General features: G+C 43.2%; 1 protein-coding gene across 1 annotated transcript in view; it reads left to right on the top strand.

The window, feature by feature from the left end:
* The window catches only part of fgfrl1a (fibroblast growth factor receptor like 1a), a gene marked incomplete at its 3' end in the record, with an annotated part of 87,950 nt that overhangs the window by 52,340 nt on the left and 14,440 nt on the right, over positions 1-21,170 (top strand). The window contains exon 4 of the mRNA XM_083891794.1: positions 18,346-18,423. Coding sequence (XP_083747920.1) covers positions 18,346-18,423 — 78 coding nt within the window. The remainder of the gene's footprint in view (positions 1-18,345; positions 18,424-21,170) is intronic.

The raw sequence follows: 21,170 nt of genomic DNA on the forward strand, positions 1-21,170 counted from the left end.
CTATCCAAGTGTCATGAGGATGTTGTTCTGGTCAAACTTGTGGGCAAGTGCATTATCCTGGTCCTCTGAGACCATTCTGATCTCATCCCCACACAATTCAACCACTTTGGATGAAACCTTCCCACTTTGACAGCCATCGGTGCTCGCTGTGAAACAAAACAGCTGTGGACACCGGATCCTTTCTCCTCACACAGCGTGGAAAAAAAAACCGGCGCTCTGATGGATCTTGTTTTGATGTAGTTTACTGTAGCAGTTATGGCTGTCATTACATCGTTCAGCTTGGGACTCGGTGTATCATACTCCTGGCTTTGAGCGAAGCACGCTTTAAAAAGCACTCGCAGACGCACCGTTTCTCAGCCGTTGCACATTCGGACCATTTTAGATAAGGTTCTTTCAAAATACTGTAGTTACATGTTTGCAAGAAAGCAAAATCCTCCCTGAAAATGTCTGAAATATGTATTTCATAAATAAGTAGGGATGGCACGATGACCAAAGCTGTTTTTGTGTCCAAGGCCAATAGAGCTATCACAACCATGAGTGTCTATCAGTACTAATATTAGCCCAATTTAGCTGTTTTACATTCATGCTTGTACAACTAGTCATAACAGAGATATAAAGCCACAACATCACTAAGTTAAAATGCTTTTTCTGATATCCATTCCAGTGATTTTAACCAGTGTTGAACCATTACCAACACTTGAGTATCGTATCATCTCATGCCTATAAATAAGCACTCATTATTACTGTTCATCACTTCAACCTTCTGCTAAAGCAAGACAGTGTCTCTTATCTTGTCAATAAGCATTGACGCGTTAGAAAGAGTTTGGCCAGAGGTGCAGACTCCAGTTTGCTGGCTGTGGCTTCATCGCTTTGAAGCTGAAATCGTATTAATACGGTAAAAAAAAAATGTTGGATGTGAAATCTTCTGAAAGTTGTATCTTCTCAGCTTCAAACTGTCAGAAGAAGACAAATAGCACGCTGTGGTGTCTCTTCATTAAGCGCAGCTGTACTGCTGGTGAAGCTGCAGGCAAGATACGCCTCATCATATTCTCTTTGACTTTATTCATTCCGGTTGTTGTGACATTTGGTATAGATTGTGCTTTGCGTTCGTCTGACAGTGCTGTCCGTGCTTTGCCCAGCAGTCCATAGCCATCATTCATACTTGGCTTCACCCCCCCCCCACCCACCTTTTCCCATAACTCCAGGACTCCTCCACTGGCCGGGGCCCCCCAGTTTGAGAAAAACAGGGTTTTTTTAAGTCGAACGTGGTCGAATGCACACATGGTGGACAGGTGCGCGGGAGAGTGACTTCATGATAAAGTGGGCAGTGAACCCCCCCCCACAGATTGTCAGCACAGTGTCAGTGTGTTGCAGAAACATGGTTTTCATCATGGACATTTGTCATATTAGTGTGGATTCTCATTCATTCATTCATTCATTGTATAACGCTTTATCCTCCACATGAGGATATGGCCACTGGAGCCAAATGCAAAGGTGCGATACAGCGAGCACTTTTAGTCATTACGTCGCCGCGTGGCCCTTGTGTGGATTCTCCTCCTTGATATTTGTTGTTTGTCTTATTCCGTGTGTGTGTGTTTTTCTTTGTAATCAGACATGGATGCTGTAATTGTCTCAGGATGTTTGGCTCGTTTCTGATGATGATGATGATGATGATGATGATGATCACTACCTGTGGCTCACACATAAAGATGTTGTTTCATGTGAGGTTAAAATTGTGGTCGTTTTCAAAAAAGTTTTCTAACCTCTTTAGCTTTGTTTTGGCATAAAATTGATTTAGACATATTGATACGCTATTTTTGTAAAGCACTTTGTGCTATATAAGTAAATTACTTGCATACTTTTTTTTTTTTTACAAATGCACTGTTTCCACTTTCCGTGAGCAACAGACATGAAGTAACTCAACGATTCCTCACAATCATTTCTGTCCTTCAGCAGATCACCTCCATTACGTCTCCATCTGGCAGGTCAACAATGGAGGCTGTAGGCGGCCAGATTCCTGTGCGCTGCTCATAGCTATTGTCTCCATTTTAGGGGAAATCTCAGTCCGTGTTGCGTGCTTGACCCTGCTGCTCCATCGCTGAAGTGCGAACAGTGATGTAAAACAGCGACATAAATCGGCACACGCGGCGTAGACGCAGAGATGAATGTACTTTCACAGGCGCACACACACACACACATGCGTGCGCATATGGAAAAGCTGATGGGAGCTCGGCTACCTTACGTTTTATACCTCAAACAACAAACTCGCTCACTCACACAACCAAAAACTCGATCCCTTACTGTGTTTTCAGAACTCATAAACCCCCATCACTGTGTGACGTTTATGAGTGAGTGAAACCACTCATGCCTCATGTCTGTATGTTATTTCATCGCTCTGTTGATATTTTACGCTCTGACAGAGTCCATGTTCGGAGCGGGAGGACTCGCGAGGTTCCTTGATGTGTTTTCCTCACTGTTGTTTTTCTCAACATTTTTTCGGGTCCTAACCAAACCCAGGCCTTGAATTTAACCTAAACCTGACCACTGAGGGTAAGTGGCTCGTGCCTGGCCGCATTGTCTGAAAATACATCACAGATGGATCGGTGAGTAACTCTGCTCGAAAATGGATCCGCACGCATGGATGACACATAAAAAACGTGGCTTGTCGATCAGTGTAGTTGGATTCAAATCGAGAAGATTGAATCACCTCAACGTCCAGCTGAATATGCCTCAACTCACATTTCCATTCCAACTAAGTAGCTTTCAGTTAGAAGTAGGCTATCGTAAAAACATGGTGGTTCAAAATGGAGGCCTCTGCAGAGCTGACAAACAGCGGTACATACAAAAAAATCTTCAGTTTCCACCAAATGAAAATCAGTTTACCTACCTAAGTCAAAAAGCTGTGTGGTAATTTATTGAAGTCCAGCAGGAACCTGTCTTCTCTTTTGGCTTCCTGCAGAGAGGTTAAGGGCCGGGGTCAGCAATAGAAATATAGATGAGGATTTAGTTTCTTAACACCTTGAGGACACTTCAATACAGTTTCATGCAGCATTGGCTAATTTTATTGATTACATGTTTAATGTTTAATGTTGTCCTGTAGTAAACTAGATGTATCTCAATTGACTTTAGAAGTATTTTCTTTAATATTTAATACCATATGAATATTTGGAAGTGATAAAGGTATTACACTGTCCATTGTGTTGGATGGTTTTTGAATACTTGAGGTCAGCCATCCAAAGCAATGGACAGTAGAACCATATAAGGTTCTTCGGCTTGTCCTCATAGGAGAACCCTTTCTGGCTCCACCTGGAACCCTTTTGGAGGGTTCCACCAAGAACCTTTTTTTCAAACCCTTTATTCAGGAAAGGGGTTTTAAAGGGTTCTCTGCATCAAAATGGTTCTTACTGGGACCATTAGTGTTACCAAGAACCCTTGAAAACCCCTTTCTTTGTGAAAGGGTTTTTCAAATGGTTCAAGGTAGAACCTCAGCCTTTGTAGAAGGACCCTATTTCTAAGAGTGTGCAAGATGGTAGTGAGATCTGCTATGATGTAGGGCTTGGAGACAGTGGCACAGTTTAAAAGACAGGAGGCGCTGGAGCTGGAGATGGTAGAGCGGAAGATGCCGAGGGGTTTCATTTGCAGTGACCAGGACGGACAGGATTACTCGTGAGAATATTTGACGGACAGCTCAAGTTGGAGATGTAGTAAGAGAGTCAAGGTTGAGATGGTTTGGTCATGTGCCGACGAGGGATAGGGACTATATTGGACAAAGGATGTTGAAGATCTTGCAAAGTCTTACATTAATGACAGGTGGTAACTGCAAGTGATGCTGATTGGCATTGATTTAAATGGTCCCACTCAATAATGAATAATGACTCTTAAATCTGGTCATCAATGAGGCTGTAATCTCCCTGTAATCTGTACAGCTGCTGTGTAAGTAGCTTGTCATGATAGAGTCGATTCTGCTGAAGTGTCGGCTGACAGCTCAGAAATATGAAGTAATTTATTTCTAAAAGGATGTGGTAATTCAGCCCTATAAAACATCTATGGAAGTTGCATCGCTTCGGGGTCTGGAAGTATTTTCATCCTTTGGGGTGTGGATTTTACTTCCTGGAACAGATTTTATTACTGAGCACTTTTAGCCAGGACTCTGCTCTGCTGGCTTAATTTAGTTACCTGGAAAAGGGAACTGGGAACTTCAGGGGCTTTTCTGTTCTCTGTGGCTTTTTGTCCGTTATTCAACACTCTTGACTACTGCCTGGCTTTTTTTCTTCTTCTTCTTCTTCAGCCATATGTGCTTTACAACTTCTTCTTTTTTTTGTGTTGACGAGTAAACCAGGGGAACGCCAGATGTTTGCTCTGCGATTCTACTTTCACCATAAAATTGCCTGCTTTTCACTAGACGGGCAGTGTGTGTGTGTGTGTGTGTGTGTGTGTAGTGTCGTGTGTGGCTTTGTGACTGATCTCACAATTAGTCACTTGTTGTCCTGATTATTTATCCCACACACACCACTGCTTCTGACATTCAACCTAATTTAGTGAGAAACAATTAAAGGTCCATTTATGAAGGTATTGGCAGAAATTGATAAAAACCATACCAATGTATATATGTATAATTGCGTTGTAATTTTTTAAAAGTCTGGATGCTAAACATGCAAATAAAGAAGCACAATATACTTTTTGCGATGCTCAGGCCACCATAGCTCCCTGATGCACTAAGGCAGGGGTGTCAAACTCATTTTCACTGAAGACCACATCAGCATAATTGTTACCCTCAAAGGGCCAGATGTGAGAATGAATATGTGTCATAGAGAATAAATGTAACTAAATGTAACCAAATATAATGTAAAATAAAATACAATATTTATATAAATAACTACTCCGTAACATATTGCTATATAACTTTCAGTATTTATTACTTATTCAAGTTACAAATATGATGCATTATAGATGTAACCCGGTCCGTGATGGTGATGTCGTCACTTTGCGGGTAACGCAATCGGCATGCATTGTGGGAAATGTAGTTTATGGTCAACACACGCCTTAAAGCAGCATAGACCTATTTTAACACAGATTTTTAAGACCAATTAATCACTCGCAGGCCACATAAAATGACGTGGCGGACATATGTGCAATACTGCAGATTTTGTAATAATCTTTCACGTTTCACGTTATGCTGCACGACTTTCACAGTCGTTACTGATTTTGAAAAGACTCGGAGCACACACTCCCTCACTGATTTCTTTTACGACGACTGAAACACTGGTGATCACACATTTAACAGACTGTACCTGTTGAGGCATCACAATATTTGTCAAACCAACTGAACGCATCGAACACTGACGAGAGAGACCAAGTGGCGAAAGTTTTGATATTCCCGCTACTTCCTACTGCGTTCCACCTACTCTTTGTCATTGGCATGTTTGCATTTGGGTCTGTAATCAGCAGACACTGCCCCCATTGCGTCCAGAGTCGGCTGAAGAAATTCAAACATGTTTGATTTACTGCAACTAAGGTCAGGTCGGGTCAGTTAACCTCAAACACTTGCCGGTCGGAGTCTTTACTCCTCACACGCTTCACACTTTCTGTGCCAACTAGAGTGTAGTGAAGCCTTTTCATGTGTGGAATTTTTCATTTTTTCGAATACAAGTCGGACGATTGTTGTCGAAGTTGAGACGAATCAAGTGCGTTTATTTTCTGTTTAAATGTTGTCAGATTCTGATCCCTGGCCTAATGAGTGGCTTACTCACAGCTGGAGTTGTCTGGCTGTGAGATATGGCCAAGGTCAAGCTGAATGAACAGGTCTGACACATACCAGACACACACACTCACACACACACACACACACACACACACATGCATTCACACACAAGGTTAACTCAAGAGTGAAAAACAGCACCTCTTCCTTCTATGATGCTCTTATGATGCTACGTTATTTTTTTCTGCTCACACGTGTGTGTGTGTGTGTGTGTGTGTGTGTGTGTGTGTGTGTGTGTATGTGTGCAGACAGAGTGGAAACAGCAGGTTGCTTTTTTTTTTTTTTCATGATCATATACAGTCACTCTTCTCCCTTTCCCTCTCACACACACACACACATGCTCACAGGTGGTTGTAATTAATGCGCTGAGCCCATTCATGGCACAACATCAAACTGCGGTGTGTTGGGCTTCAGGAAACACAGATCCGTGCCTGGAGTTAGACACACACACACACACACACACGTATACATATACACACACTTATCCAGATACCTGCACCTTCACTCTTTATTTGTCTTGTTCGCTCTCTAACGCGATGCTGGCACACAAAAGGTTCCCCTCTTAAACTGTTTTTGTTTAGTCTGTAAGCAAAACAGCTCTGTTTGAGCTCACAGTAGAAACTCGCAGACTGTGCGTTTTTGCAGGACGGAATACGGACGAAAGAAGGTGGAGAGCCGGGGGGATTTTGAGTGAGATAAGACCTGTAAAATGTTCAATATCACCACTCCACCTTAGGAATACACACAGGGTAGATTTTCCGCCGCAGCAGTAAGCAGAACTTGTGCAGCCAGACCAGCTGGGTACAAGGTTATGAAAGCTGTAAAAATGGTTGCTGGAGGAGAAGCTCGTAGATCTCACGGTCAAGCGTTTCACAGTGATGACCGGGCATGTGTGTTTCTCTCTCTCTCTCTCTCTCTCTCTCTCTCTCTGCGAGCTGCATTTCTCCCCACTTTGTTTTAAATTGTAACAGTGGAGTCATTAAATGATAAATGAGCTGTTTGGTAATGGAAGTATGAGTGGTTTGAGCTTGCCATCGAAATGGAAAAAAAAAAGCAGTGGTTACAGTTAACATTGTTTAATTTGGCTGTTTTTCAAGCGTCAAGGTCTTGGCCTGGTTTTCTGCTCTGGCACAAACTTTGATGATTGAAACTTTGCCTCACTAAACACAACAGAAATAGGATGGTAGTTATCTCACTTAATATTATATCCGACTGCTCAACTGTGCGCCGTCCATCGTTTTTTACATTGGTTTTAGATACGTGTGCAAATAGAAAACACAGTCATCATTTCAGTTGATTACCTAAACTTTCTACAGCTCTCTGGTGCGGTGACAAATGTTCTTCTGTCCAACCCACATTTTGCTCCACAGTCACTTGCAATCGTACATTTATCTTGTAAATTAAATTTGGCACTTTTTTTTATTCCATTAAGGAAATTAAGGACGTGATGTGAAGCAAATGACAAAAGCCTTTTTGGATCCGTAGACGTCGGAAAAACTTGAACTGCTTCCTTTTGATTTCCAATACTACGTCAAATTTCTCTGATCAAAATTAGTTGCAGATCCTCTTTTCAAAGAACTGCATATATATACTTTTATAACTCATGGTTGGTGTGTAATTTATTTTGTACGATGGTGTAAAATAGCTTTAAAGTCTGGAGATTATTGGGACTTTGGAGTCACACACAGAGAGCTCTTATAATTTTCATTCATCAATGATCTGTCAAACCTTTTACCACCCGTCCAGGAAGAACAGTCACATAGAAATGGATGTAATAACAAACATTATTCATCCCCTTTTTCACTATATTTCATCTTTTTAAAAGACTTAACAAAGCGTATTGTATTTACAGAGACGTCACCTTATCAATAAACCGTTAATTAATTCCCGTCTTTGTAGGTAGTACTTCAGTTTTTTAAGTATTATCCAGTAAAGATTCATGAAACAGAAGATTTACCCTTAAAGCTCCCATAGAGAGGTCCTATCGCACATATATGTGAGTTATGGAGGTCTACTTATATACATTAACTTGTTTTTATGGTCAAAAACCTCCTAAATGCTGGAAACGAGCTGATAGAAATCTCTTCTCACTGAAGCTCTCGTCAGACTGAAATCTCACACCCAGAAGACAGACTGTGTTGTGATTGGCCAGCCCAACGACAGCTTTCCCAACTGTCTTGTGATTGACCAGGTTCCTGGAAATGACGTAATCAGCACACCAGCTCTCAGAAGCGCAGCTCCCCCCTCTGGAACGGAGGATGCACTGCGAGTCATTATCAAAACATTGTTTTAACAGTGTTTAAAAATGGCTTCGTCACGAGTCCCCGCCGCAGTCCCTTTTACGCCTTTGACCCGTTTTCAGACCCAGAGTCAGAAGACACTGTCGCAAGCGAAACACCTCCACAACGGACGTTCTTCTTCTTCTGCGGTAAAATGTACGCAACCGGATGTGCCCGGACTAGTGCCCGGATCAGGAGGATCCGCTGTTCAGGAGAAATGCTGTTTACGTAACCGCTTCATAAACGAGGTAATGGCTGCAGATGCACACCAAAAAACAGTGTTTATTATAATTTCCGTTCTTGGTCTAAGCTTTAATGAATCTCTCTCTTTCTTAAGTTCTTTACCTGCTCCAGTAAAAGAAGGAATGAGTGATTTAGTTATGACACACACTTCTTGAAACCCTAGGCAACAACAACAAAAAAAAAACTTGGCTAATCTACCACATACCTAGGTCGTTACATGAAATAGTGTCTGGGTAGATGCATGAGTCGGTTTGTGTGTGTGTGTGTGTGTGCGCGTGTTTGATTTCCTCGCACATGCAGGTTTGTACCAAATAAGTTCCCCGAAACCTGGAAGCAATTCCAAGGGCGAACGTTGACGTGTGTTCATCATATTTCAGAGCGCCTGGGCTCCGAATGCCACAACTTGTAATCACATTTGTAAATAGCGTCGTAAAGTTGCACTCGTAAAAAAAGGTTGTTGTCCTGGCCGGGACCAGGAGGGCCGAGGGAAGGGAGGGGAGAGGGTGGGCGGGTGGGGGAGAAGAGGTGGTGTATATTTGGCCCTGAAAACCTCGCTAAAGTGACTTTGTGTGCGCGATTGTGTGCGCTTCTCTTGTCTTTTAATGATCGCTAGAAAAAGTCATCATCACCCCCCCCCCCACAAACACGTCATCACTGTGATCAGTGCTCACTAAATACTCCAGCCTTGAACACAAGCACATACACAAGCTGTTAATCTGTCACGTAAGCCAGAGCAGCAGTTTGCTTTTTCTGCGCGATTGTCTCGTCTGTGGTTTCCCCCCTTGATAAATCTCTCACCCTTTTTCTGTCCGACGCCGTCTTCTCGTCTCCCCCCCCGCTGCGTCTCCGACGTCTTTTAGAAAGAGAGTCCAATCCCCGTCCCGTTCCCTCTCTTTCTCCGTCACAGCCCCTTTCAGTGTCTCCCTCTTATGCTGTTAATTGAAGACTGTGTAGCAGCACGAGCTATAATGGTTTCCATAAGGCGACACAGCCTCTCGCTAGGCGAGACGTAAATCACTGTGACGTGTGTGTGTGTGTGTGTGTGTGTGTGTGTGTGTGTGTGTGTGTGTGTGTGTGTGTGTATGCGTGAGTGTGTGTGTGTGTATGTGTGCATACACACTAGCATAAAGGGGTCACAGGTCCAGAAAAGCTAAAACTCACAATAAAAATTAAGGCTGAAACTAATTACTTTCATAGTCCGTTAATCGTTTTGAAAAATATCACCTCCTCTTCCGCTCGGAGCTGCGGCTCAAGAAGGCCGGCGATATTAAATATGGAAGAGATTATGTTCACCACACGATTATGTCGTCAAAGGAAGTCAAAAGTCAGTAAATAACGCTGATCGTGGATTCCCAGAACCCAAACTTGTCTCCGCAGACTGCTTGTTTTCGTCCAATTACAGTCCATCACTCAAAGATACGGAATGTGCAGTGACGTAAAACGCAGAGAGGCAGCAAATCCATTTGGAAAAGACGGAACCGACATTTGTCTGGTATTTGCTTGATAAATCATAAAAATCACCTTTTTAATAAGGTATCTAATCATTACTTTGTCCTTGAGCTGAAAACTCCAGTCTTGTGAATAGTACACTCTTAAAAGTAGAACCATATAAGGTTCTTCGGCTTGTCCTCATAGGAGAACCCTTTTTGGCTCCAGGTAGAACATTTTTATGAAGCTTCCACCTGGAACCCTTTTGGGGGGTTCCACCAAGAACCCTTTTAAAACCCTTTATTCAGGAAAAGGGTTTTAAAGGCTTCTCTGGGTCAAAATGGTTCTTACTGGAACCATTAGTGTTACCAAGAACCCTTGAAAAACCCTGTCTTTGGGAAAGGGTTTTTCAGAAGCAAATGTTCCAGGTAGAACCTCAGTCCTTGTAGAAGGACCCTTTAGGAACCCTTATTTCTAAGAGTAGCTCAGTGGACCAGTGAGTGGAATTGTCTATGCTTTTAACTGTAACTTAATCAGATTTCATGAAGATTGCTTTGTTGACACATGAGCTCCCTCACAGAAGCTGCTGTGATCTCACCCATTAAAACCTTTAGGACTTTTAAAGACCTATATTGTACAACTGTACTCACTCCATTCACTGAATGGGACTCATTGAAATTAAGAAAAGGGCTATTTTTACATGCATATCGATGTCGTTTTGAACACTGTACAGACCCATCATCAGTGGTTTGGCTTGTTCCTCGCCGCGTTAAACAGTTACTGTCCATAGAGGATTAAATGAGCCACTAATTGCATCTGAAACACAAGCCCCACGGCGGACAGAAGGTTTCCACACAACATGTAAGGTATTACATTTTTGGACCAGGAGCTGCAGCGTGTAGACTCTAATAATTTTTTACAATCACACACAACGTGTAGTGTTGCAATATCTTACAAAAATAAAAAAAAAATCCTGATAAATATTCCTGCAGCCACTGCGGCTGGAGAGGAAAGTACATTTGGTACGTGCGGTGAAACGCAGGACAACTGTGGCGCAACAGAGATATTTTGGACGCCGCGCTCGTTTTATTCCTCTAGTGTCAAAAATGTGTCAATTCTCGTTTCACTCCATCACCCCCGGGATAACAAAACAAGAGGCGCACAATGTCGGAAAAAGACCCGCACAACGTGTGGTTTTGTTGTTTTCAGAGTATCGTTGAACGTACAGAGATATAATGACAGTGTGTGCTGTTTCATTATGGGGTCAGGGCACTGACAGGCTAACCAACTGCTGAAGGACAAACGCCGTTTCTCCTTCTCCCTGTTACAGTAGACGGGTTTGGAGGAGAGGAGCAGGGGGTTTTTTAAGTTCATCTCGGAAATACCCAGAGTCAGCATTTGCCATGTCATCCTGCAGTTCGAGCTCTGCCTCAAATATCTCCAGTGCAGTCCAACTGTATTTGTAAAGCACTTTAAAACAACCACAGTGAAGAGAATACGACTATGACTGCTATCTGTACTCTATCAGAGGTCCAACATAAAAATGACCTTATTAAAAAGTGATCTGATGTCTTTTTTTCCCCTCTAACGTTGATTAAGTTTTTATTCTTTTCAAAATGACTTTTCCTAACTGAACTGAAAATGTGAGGTGCATCATTTCCTGCTGTCAAAGCTCGACATTGCGCCTCAGGATAAAGTTACACTGCTGCAGATGTTTTGGAAAAGCTTTAATGTGCCGAATAACCATCATTTCAAACTTGACTAAATCGAGCCAGGGATATGTTTTGTTTCCACAAAATCAAAAATTAACTTTTTTAAAACATTCATAGAGAGGGGGGGAGGGGGGGACACTGACAGCTGCTGTCACAGTGATCAACTGAAGAATTAAATGTTGGTTCATAAGCCAACATTAACGAAAAATGTTAAACAAACAAACTGCTAAATGTACCGTGCTGATGAAAACATCCATTATTTAATATAGTGAAGGTAAAAATGGGGCCAAATTGCAGTTTTTCTTTTTTTCTTTTTAAGTATTATGGACACTGAGGACGATTTACATTAAGTGCTGTTCAGTGAAAGTAGCGTGGACTCATTTGAAAATGATCTTTTTGTGCATATAGAAGAGGAAACAGATCATCAAACTCAACTGAACAGGCGATACAGAAAATCATGCAAAGCTTTAAAGTGTAACTTTTGGATATAAACAAATGTGTATTATATATATTACATTCTAACAAACAAGCTGCACACAGGGTGATGTTGTTTTACGCCATGACTGACAGACGGAAGGCGAAATTATTCAAATATGGACCGCGAGTCGTGTTTTTCCTCTTCTTTTAGTCCTGGCTCATGTTGACATAGACGTCTTCCTCATAGAGTGCAGTATGGTTTGGAATAATTGTAAAGCCCTCATTCAGGCTTGCCTTTCGACTGAAAACAGTGCTTTTACGTGATGGGCGGGTGCTCGATGGCCACGTTGGTGTAGCGATGCATCGACAGCGAACAACGACATAGAACGTGACACAACAAACAACAATAGAGGACATCCAGCAGCTCATCTTTTTCTGCTCGATTTGTCACAAGGTCACAAGACAGCGATACTTTTCTGTCGCCCAATCAGATCACTGTCATGGGTGGAGCTGGTATAGATCCACCCGTACTGTACCATTACTCCGGTACCCCAAGGGAAGGGTATCGAAGAATGGAAGAGTTAAGGCCACATTATACTTCTCCGACTGCGTAATGCGTTATCCGTCTGCGTCACCACGTAGACCACTCGAGCCTTTATACTTCTGCGTCGTGGTGACGGATAGGCGCTGCAATTTCCCGCCCGATCAGTAGGGGTCGCTGCGCAAGGTTGTTGTGCTTTTGGCTACAGTGAGCAATGGCGTCCGAGGGAGAAAGACTGTTGTTGTTGAAACAGCGGCCGTTTGTCACTTTTCGGTGTCCCGGAACGCAGTTTTAAGATAATTTGAGGCGAGAAATTGGCCATTTAGAGTCTAAACATGTGCTGTGTGTGTTAAGATATGACGTATTTATAGTTCCGCAGCGACGAAGTCGGCGGTGTTTAGCTCTGCCTTCTGTGGACGCTCGGTGCTCACTGTGAGCCGGCACAGAGCAGCTTCGCTCGGCCTGTCCTGAGGACCAATCGCAGCTTTGCCGTCTCCGTTGTCCCTTGACGTAGTGACGGACACTTAAAAAATATTCCGTGCACCCGGAGACGACGCAGAGGCTCTTCGACAGGTTCTGCGTCGACGCAGAGGACTCTGCGTAGCCTACGCAGAGCACTTTACGCAGGAGTATAAATTGGGCTTTATGGGTGCTAGTGTTCCACTCAGTGGAAACACGCCTTCAGATTGTAATCTAAAGAAACCATTTAGAATAATACCTGTAGTGTATTTGATTCACTGCTGTGGTCGTTGAGGGTTGTAGCAACCTTCACACGTTACACACTGGAGCTTTGAACACCGATGTTCTCCAAATGTGTGGGGTTTTTTTCTGTACCACTCTTGTGTAACACTACTGTAAAGTTGGCCGAGCCCTGTGCAAAAGCTCGATACTACTCCACTACTCTGGGGTCAGTTTTGAGAGGACTTACAGTAGTTTACTGTGTTTGTCAGACACATAAACTCACATCACGACTGCTGGTTTTGGCCCCTGACGCTTCAACAATCAGTGGTCACTGAGCTAACACAGAAACATCTCTCTGTGCCTCGCACACAAACTTTAACACACACACACACACACACACACACACACACACACACACACTCTCTGAGGTTGTGTCCACATATCCAGTGTCTCTATATTAAAACCTAGAAGGACATGACCCTTTAGGAAAACACTGGCCCCCTGGACACACTCACACAGCCGTACAGTAACACAGTGGACTCTCTGGACTCATGTGTCTGAGCGCGCTTATGTCCAATCACCGTCTTTTCTCTGCAGACCTCAAAGTAAATACAAGAAGGGGTTACACAAATATATACACACACACACACACACACACACTCACATAGGGGTACCGCGCCAGTGAATGTGTGAAATGTAGCACACTGTTGGACTAACTTCCCCCTGTAGATTAAAAGAGAGGAATGAAAAACAACGATCAGGCCGAAAATGAAACTCGGTGCGAGGACGGACAACAAACTGAGAGAGTTTCAACATTATAGTCATCTATTTAGCTATGTCACAATCCCATTATAGACATCTGATGTCTTTATTTTCAGCGCGCGGCCCGTCCACATGATCTGCAAATCTTTAAAATGATACTCGAGGGACAAAAGCTAAAGACGAGAGTAAAAAACGGACTTTAATCAGAAGCATATGGCCAAAATATACAGTAGCACCAAAGTGTAGTTCTTCCAATATTTTTGGTCCTGTTTTGTGTTTTCACAGCGTTTTTGTTTGTGTAAACTGTGGCAGTGATTTCCGAAACTGCTTTCTGGGGGTCAATAATAGTTGAATTTAGCGTTTTGGTTAAAAATAATAATTTCTTCCTTATGTATGTATTGTAAAGCTTGAGATCTGCAGTTTGTCGGGCGCCATGTCACGAGGACCAACGGGTCTCATCTGCTGTCAATCACACCACGGGGCCTTTTTCACGGCGACCTTTTCTTTTTATGTTTTCGACATTTTTTTTTCTGGAAAACCACAGGTGTTACTGATCACACTAACAATGGCTCTCTTCAGTTTTAAACGCAAGTCCCGTGAGCCTGAGGAAGCTGAATGGAACTCAGCCATCAGTCATTTGATTATTTACACCTGTACTTTACCCACTGTGACCATGCCCCATGCATACCCTGCTTACAGATAGTTACTTATTCTCGAAATGGGTCCATCAATGACTACATTTACATGAAGAAGAAGTCGTACAACTGGTATCTGAGACCCTAAACTCCTCCGTGATATTTCCTTATTGACTTCCACATGGCAAAAATGGGCAACGGCCATTCAAGGGAATGCAGGTTCCATGCACTTTGGCTTTAGTTTCCGTGACCTAGACACTATGGGTCCTATTTAAAAGAGCTGTAGCGTAGGATCTAAAGCAGGGGTTTCAAACTCACGGCAATGCGGGCCACATGTGGCCTGCTAGACTTTTATTTTGAAATTCTGTGGCCCCCAAGGTCACTTGAGTTTGAGACCGTCCGATCTAAAGCGGGTGTGTCCAACTCCGATTTTTGGTAATTATAGGCCGTGTAATCTCGGTGCATATTGAAGATTAAAGGTGGTTGCATGTAATTTCTGAATTATTTGATTGAGGCGTAACATTCAGGAGGAGATTGATCTGCTTGTGTGCACTCACAGTCTCTGATTGAATTGTCTGCACTTGAACGGAAGTAACGTGCCAATAACTCTCTATGAATCCTGTGTGAAACCCAGTGTGTGTGTGTGTGTGCTGTTGTTGTGTAAGCTACCTGCCAACGTATCTGGCTGAACATTAGGACGGTGGAACAGGATCTGAAGAAATCACGTTGTTCATTGAAAGCAGCTGAAGCTGAGACAGGACTGTGATTTTCGACTTTGTGCGCATTCGACTTGAAACAAAACAGTGAAACATTAGCTCCACCCGCCCGACCCCACCCCCCCACCATCCACCCCCTAGACCTGCACTTGTGTAAGTAACACACAACTGAAGAGAGGTGTGAACAATGTGGAAACACGCCAGCAGATAATGTGACGTGGAGCTGCGTCACCGCTAACGCCGCGAAAGAAACAGATGGGTTTTTTTTTTTTTTAAAGGTGTCACATCCTAAACATAAAAGCATATTATAAGTGAATGGCTTTTCCAGCAGGAGTCTTGGGCGTTTTGTTTTGATGTTAATGACTGTATTAAGTCGGACCACACAGGCCAACTTTGCCCTCTCATCTTTTGGATGAAAGCTTCCTCTTCGCGTCGCGATTGAAGTGATCTTAATCAGATCTTAACGTTAGTGTCCTGTGTTGAAAAACTCATGTAAGAGATTTGAATTGTGAATATAAGTGTATCATTCTCTTCCACCTGTTTTGAGGAATCTTGCCATAGAGACATTATACAGATGTCTCCTTTTAAGAGTAGGAAGTAATATAATTAGCAGTAGTAATAGTAGTAGTTATGTATAATTATTTATAATGACTTACATTTTAGATACTGTATAGTATTACGAAGATTGTTGCGCTTTTGGAAGCATTTTTATCTTCTCTGAATTTAATTGAGAATGCCTATATCTTATGTACAGTGCTGTATATATACTTTTGTGTACACTTTAATACTTTAGATGTATAGTTGGACCATATATGGGGAGCGAAAGTGGTCCGACTCGCTCTGTGGAGATGCAGCAGGGGCCTCAAACTCAAAATGCCCTGGGGGCCAGTGAACTTCTAGTCTGTTTAGTGATAAGAAATTAAAATTATATCTTGATAATCCATCATGATGTTGTCATTGAAAATATTTAAGATAATATAGGACACCATTTCAAAGTAAAAGTGTATATAAAAAAAAAAAGCATATGCAAATGAATGATGCAAAATGAATCTGTAAATGACAACAACATAGTAGTTATAGTAGCTGTAATTAAAAACACTAGACAAGCTTATATATGATTAAATGCTTATATATATATATACTATAGATGTTGGTCAGTTATCGACCAGTGAGGGGGCTGCGAGTTTGACACCCCTGGTTTACAGCACAGACTTCCACCACCACCATCTTGGGGTGGAGAACACCTTTGCGAGCTGTTGCGAGCACTAAACCACATCCCCACCCCCACCCCCCCACGCCCTCCTCCGAATCAGACCCCCGGTGCACATTGGCTTGAAAAGCGCTGTCCTTTCTTAGAACATACTGTGCATGTGGCAGGACAGAGGGATGAAGGGGGGACTCGGAGGAGTGAGGTTTGATAGGAATACCAGCACCTCAAGTTACCATTTAGTTAAATAGCACCAGAACACACACACACACACACACACACACGCACATGCACGGACACACCCACTGAGGAATTCGTGACACACGAGCACACACACACACACACATACAGGGGCCTGTAACCACGCAGCTTGCCTGCTATTAATACCAGGCCTGAAGATGCAGGCCATGCTTCATATTTTCATAGATTTCAATTGCGTATTTCATTCCATCATCAAAATGGTGATGTTTTTAAGATGTTTGGCACTGCTTTAAACACCCCTGAGCTTTCAGGTGGTTTTTTTTTTTTTTTTTTTTTTTTAATCCACGCACAGTTCTGCAACAACTCGATCAACATATATTCATTCAGAATTACACACACACTCGTGTACTTTCTACAGGTGGTCCAAGACTGAATTGTCCTTAATTTTTTTCTAAGACGACCATCAGGTTTTGGTTGAAGTTTCAGGTTCAAGCCAAGTTAAGAGCACACACATATCCCCCACTTCTTTCACATATTTTGACAGACCTGATGTTGCACTGTATCAGGCTTCCCCAGCTCCCTGCTATAGGGCCCCTCACATACATTGGCTCCATCTTGAAGTGGTTCCTAGCAGGAAGGTCCACACCGATGTTTGTATCTTTGTAGTGATCAATAAGAAACCTGTAACTGATATAGCATAAAGGGTAGTGAAAGAAAACTATTTTTTTCTTTGTACCGTTTCATTTTCTGCACCCTTTCTCTTTGGAATGAGCCAGAAATGCATCATTTGAAACAGTGAGCCGTGATAGGGCAAGTTATTGCATTATTGGCTTTCACCAGTGATTTGTGGCAAACATCACATCTCTCTGATACGGTCGCAGTAAAGCTCCTGCTCCAACGGGTCAAGAAAACCCACAAACACCCGCTCACATCTGGCTTTTATGTGCATCGGGAATAGATACAATTTGGCATTCGCTCACGGGTCAAATGACTCCGCAACGGAGACGGAGAGAGTTTCCATCAGGCGTCGATCGACAGCAATGGAGAACACCCAGGTGAATGCATCTGGGTTATAATGTGTGCACCGTGGAGATACAATCGTCTTTATTTTATGGACCGAAACAAACGATCATTGTCACTGTCGTCTCTATGGGGCTTCTTCTTGTGTTTCCAACTTCTGCTGCTTTTGTGATGTTGAACATAACTTCCTCAGGCCTCACTGTGAGGTGGAGGTGTCGTAATTGTTCATATTTGTCACGATTGTTGACCTGTAGCAACCTCAGTCACACACTATGATCATATTTTAGGGAATCAAACCACCCGTCTCCTTATCGGCGGCCTCCTTTTCTCATCAATACTGCTACACGGATTATTTCCAACGTTGACTGTCATGGAGCATTTACCTCACTGCTCCCCTAACCTGCGTCCGTCTGCCTCCAATTAGCACGTTTCGTGAATGTGTTAAGCTACATCGTGACCCCGTGTTGAAACCACTACATCATAGAAAACAACTGTCAGTCGCTGACAGAAAACAGACAAATGCCTCCCATCCACCACCACCACCCCTGAGCTGTGTAGCTCCAAACTGACTGTGCACATGCATGTGTAGCAAACAAATCACCTCACCTAATCAAGACTTTTTTTTTTATTATTATTTATTGCCATTTCCTGCACCAGAGCACTTCAAAGACCACTGTGTATTAGTCACGATCGGCTTTGTCAGCACGCTAAAATAAACCTTTTGTCTTTCTCTCTACCTCACCAGATGACTCCGGCTCGAGAGGTGGAGCGGGAGCGGCCAATGGTGACTCCGAACACGGCCCAGAGCTTGCTGGGAAACTGGGTGAGCATTTCTGAAAGTCATTTCACAAAATACAGGCAGGAAACCTAGGAGTGACACTTCGGGGGCCAGGTCATACTTTCCACCTCCATGTGTGCGCACATGAGGTCCACCAGGGACTGCACCATGTTAATTTTCTCAACCACCCATCTCCGCATAGAGGGTCAACACGCACTCTAGTGTGGACAAATTCATGCATACTGTCAATTTTGATTCGTCATGGACCATAAACGCTGACTGCGGCACAAAACCGTCCAGTCCAATTAGAGCCACGCTCTTGTTTTTGCCTTGGAAACTCACAAATGAGGGGGCGGGATTTCCCGTTATTACTAAAAGTCAAATGAGATCTATCACACATGCGTGGAACACTGACACCCTCATTAAAATAGAAATGAATGGAACGGCAGGCGCGTATGCACATGCAGAAATGCAAAGCGGCTCTCTGGGGGGACGCAGAACACGCTAGGTATGACCTGCCCTTAAAGTATCTGAGAATGGGCGACATAAAAACGAAAACCGCAGTAGCAGACGGCACAATAAACACCTTACGTGCTGTCAGAGGGAAGAAAGAGAGGTTACATGCCCACCACACACAGGCACAGAAATACACACCGGTGTGGTTGTTTGTGCGGGTAATTGGCTCTGACAGAGCAGAGACCAGTCTATTTTTGTGAGGTGTGATTTGGTCGGACGCTGCCCCCCCCCCCCCCCCCCCCTTTAAAGTCTCCCCGGACTGATCAACCTCAACCCACCAAATGCTTTTACTTCAGCTTTGTACCACATTCATTTATTTTAGTCACAGGTCCACATTTGGGAGGGTTTAATTGGCAGAAATTTGAAATAAAATAGTTTTCATAGCCTTACATTGTTCGTACAACAGGATAGGGCCTTACAGAGGCCGCAATCTTCCACTGACATATTTTACAGCAGCCTGAATGAAGAAACGAGTATCCAAAGAGCATGTTATTCCATTTTTGAAGTATTCAAAGGCCACCGTAGTTTCCTGACACACTTAGGATGCATTCACGCCAGCCCTTCTTAATCAAATCCCTATTCCTTTGCTCAGAAAGTCCGGTTCATCTGGGCAGGTGTAACCGAACGCTGATGCACCCCAAAGAAGCCTTAAAACGTAGGTCCCGGTTCCCTTCAAGTGAACTGAATGTAGGAAACAGACTACAACGCATGGCATTGTGGGTAAACACAACCAAAAACATATGCCCATGTGCCACCATACGATTTAATCCAGCTCCACGTTTTGCTCTTATGTGGTGGAAAACGGAAGTTGCCCCGCAGTAACTAACTGATGAGCGAGGTTTTCTTGTTCATTGTTTGTCTCGTCATCTCCTTCAGTAATTCTTGATGCAGCGCCGCCTCAGGCGAGGAGGGGAATATGTTATTCAATTGTGAAAGCAAACTTTCAAGTGAACTGAGTCTTGCGGACTATTGGGTGTGAAAACCACCTGAGGAAAGGGAGGAGTGAATGTAGGAACCATCCGTTTGTTGCATTCTGCAGTCTCACCATTAGATGTCACTTCTTCTCACATACTGGACCTTTACGTATGCTCAATAAACGAGTTGTTCTTCTGTGGAGTGTTTTTGGCGAGTCTTACTCTTGCAATTTGTACTATTTGTACCATTTTGTCTTGTTTTGACATTTCTAATCCTTCGCTCATGTAATACACTTTGGCTCGACTGCAGTCGTTTTTATGTGTTGCATAAAACACAAATTGGACTTGACCTCACTTAAAAAAAACAAATATAAATGTGAATGCTAGCACCCAAAACCTTCACAGGCCAAGGCCAGATGAACCACAGAACCACAATTACCTCACTAAAAATCTTTTAATAGGCTAAATCTAAAGATGGAATCCCACTTCTCTCCTCTCTATCTCTCTATCTCCGTCTCCCACACACTCGCTCACTCTATCTCTCTGGCCCGCTGATCAAAGGCGGTCTGTCAGAGGGTCAGTAGTATTTTTACACTGTGAAGTGTGGCGTTGAAGTGGCCCCTGAGACCCAGAACAAGCCTGCCCTTTCGTCCGCTCTGGCTCTCACCTTCTCTCCTCTTCCCACTCTTTATCTTACTCACTTTTTTTACTTCCCTCTCTGTTTTTCTTTCTTTTCTGTGTGTCCTCTGTCTTACCTGGACCTTTTTATTGTCTTAACTCAGTCTTCTTCTTTTCTGCTATCGCCGCAGTTTTTGTTTCATCTGTTTTTAGCAATCAGTCTTCCGAATGTTTTAACCTTCCCGTGAACCTTCTGCTCGTTCTCTTTCCATCTGTTTTCTCCTTAACCTCTGTTTGATTCGGTTCTGCTTGGACATTATAAATCAGCTCCTTTCAGTTGCACCTTACTGTGTTTTGTTAGTCTCATCTTTATCCACTCCAGTTCACTTCAGATCAGGTTCACGTCGCTTCGGCGCCTTCCTCCTCCTTTGACATCTTTTTACCCGAGGCAAGTGCAGCTACAATTTATATCGAGTCAGACGCGGCGACAACGTTCCCCTTTCAATCTTCATCTTCTACATCTCGTCTTCTCTACTTTTCTCACCCTCTGTATTGACTCAGTCTGGTCACAGTGCAGTCGTAGTTTCCAGTAGCTTTTCTCAAGACTCAAGGAGGACAAAGGCGAAACTTAAAAGCCTTTCGGGTGTGTTTTCTTTGTCATCGGGCCCAGCTTCGGGTCGGTCAGCAGAGAGCTATATTCTGCTGAATAATGCAGCCGTAGTGAAATCTCCGGATTTGTGTGCG

Source organism: Microchirus variegatus, assembly GCF_963457635.1.
Source record: "Microchirus variegatus genome assembly, chromosome: 6".
NCBI classification, from domain to species: Eukaryota; Metazoa; Chordata; class Actinopteri; order Pleuronectiformes; family Soleidae; genus Microchirus; species Microchirus variegatus.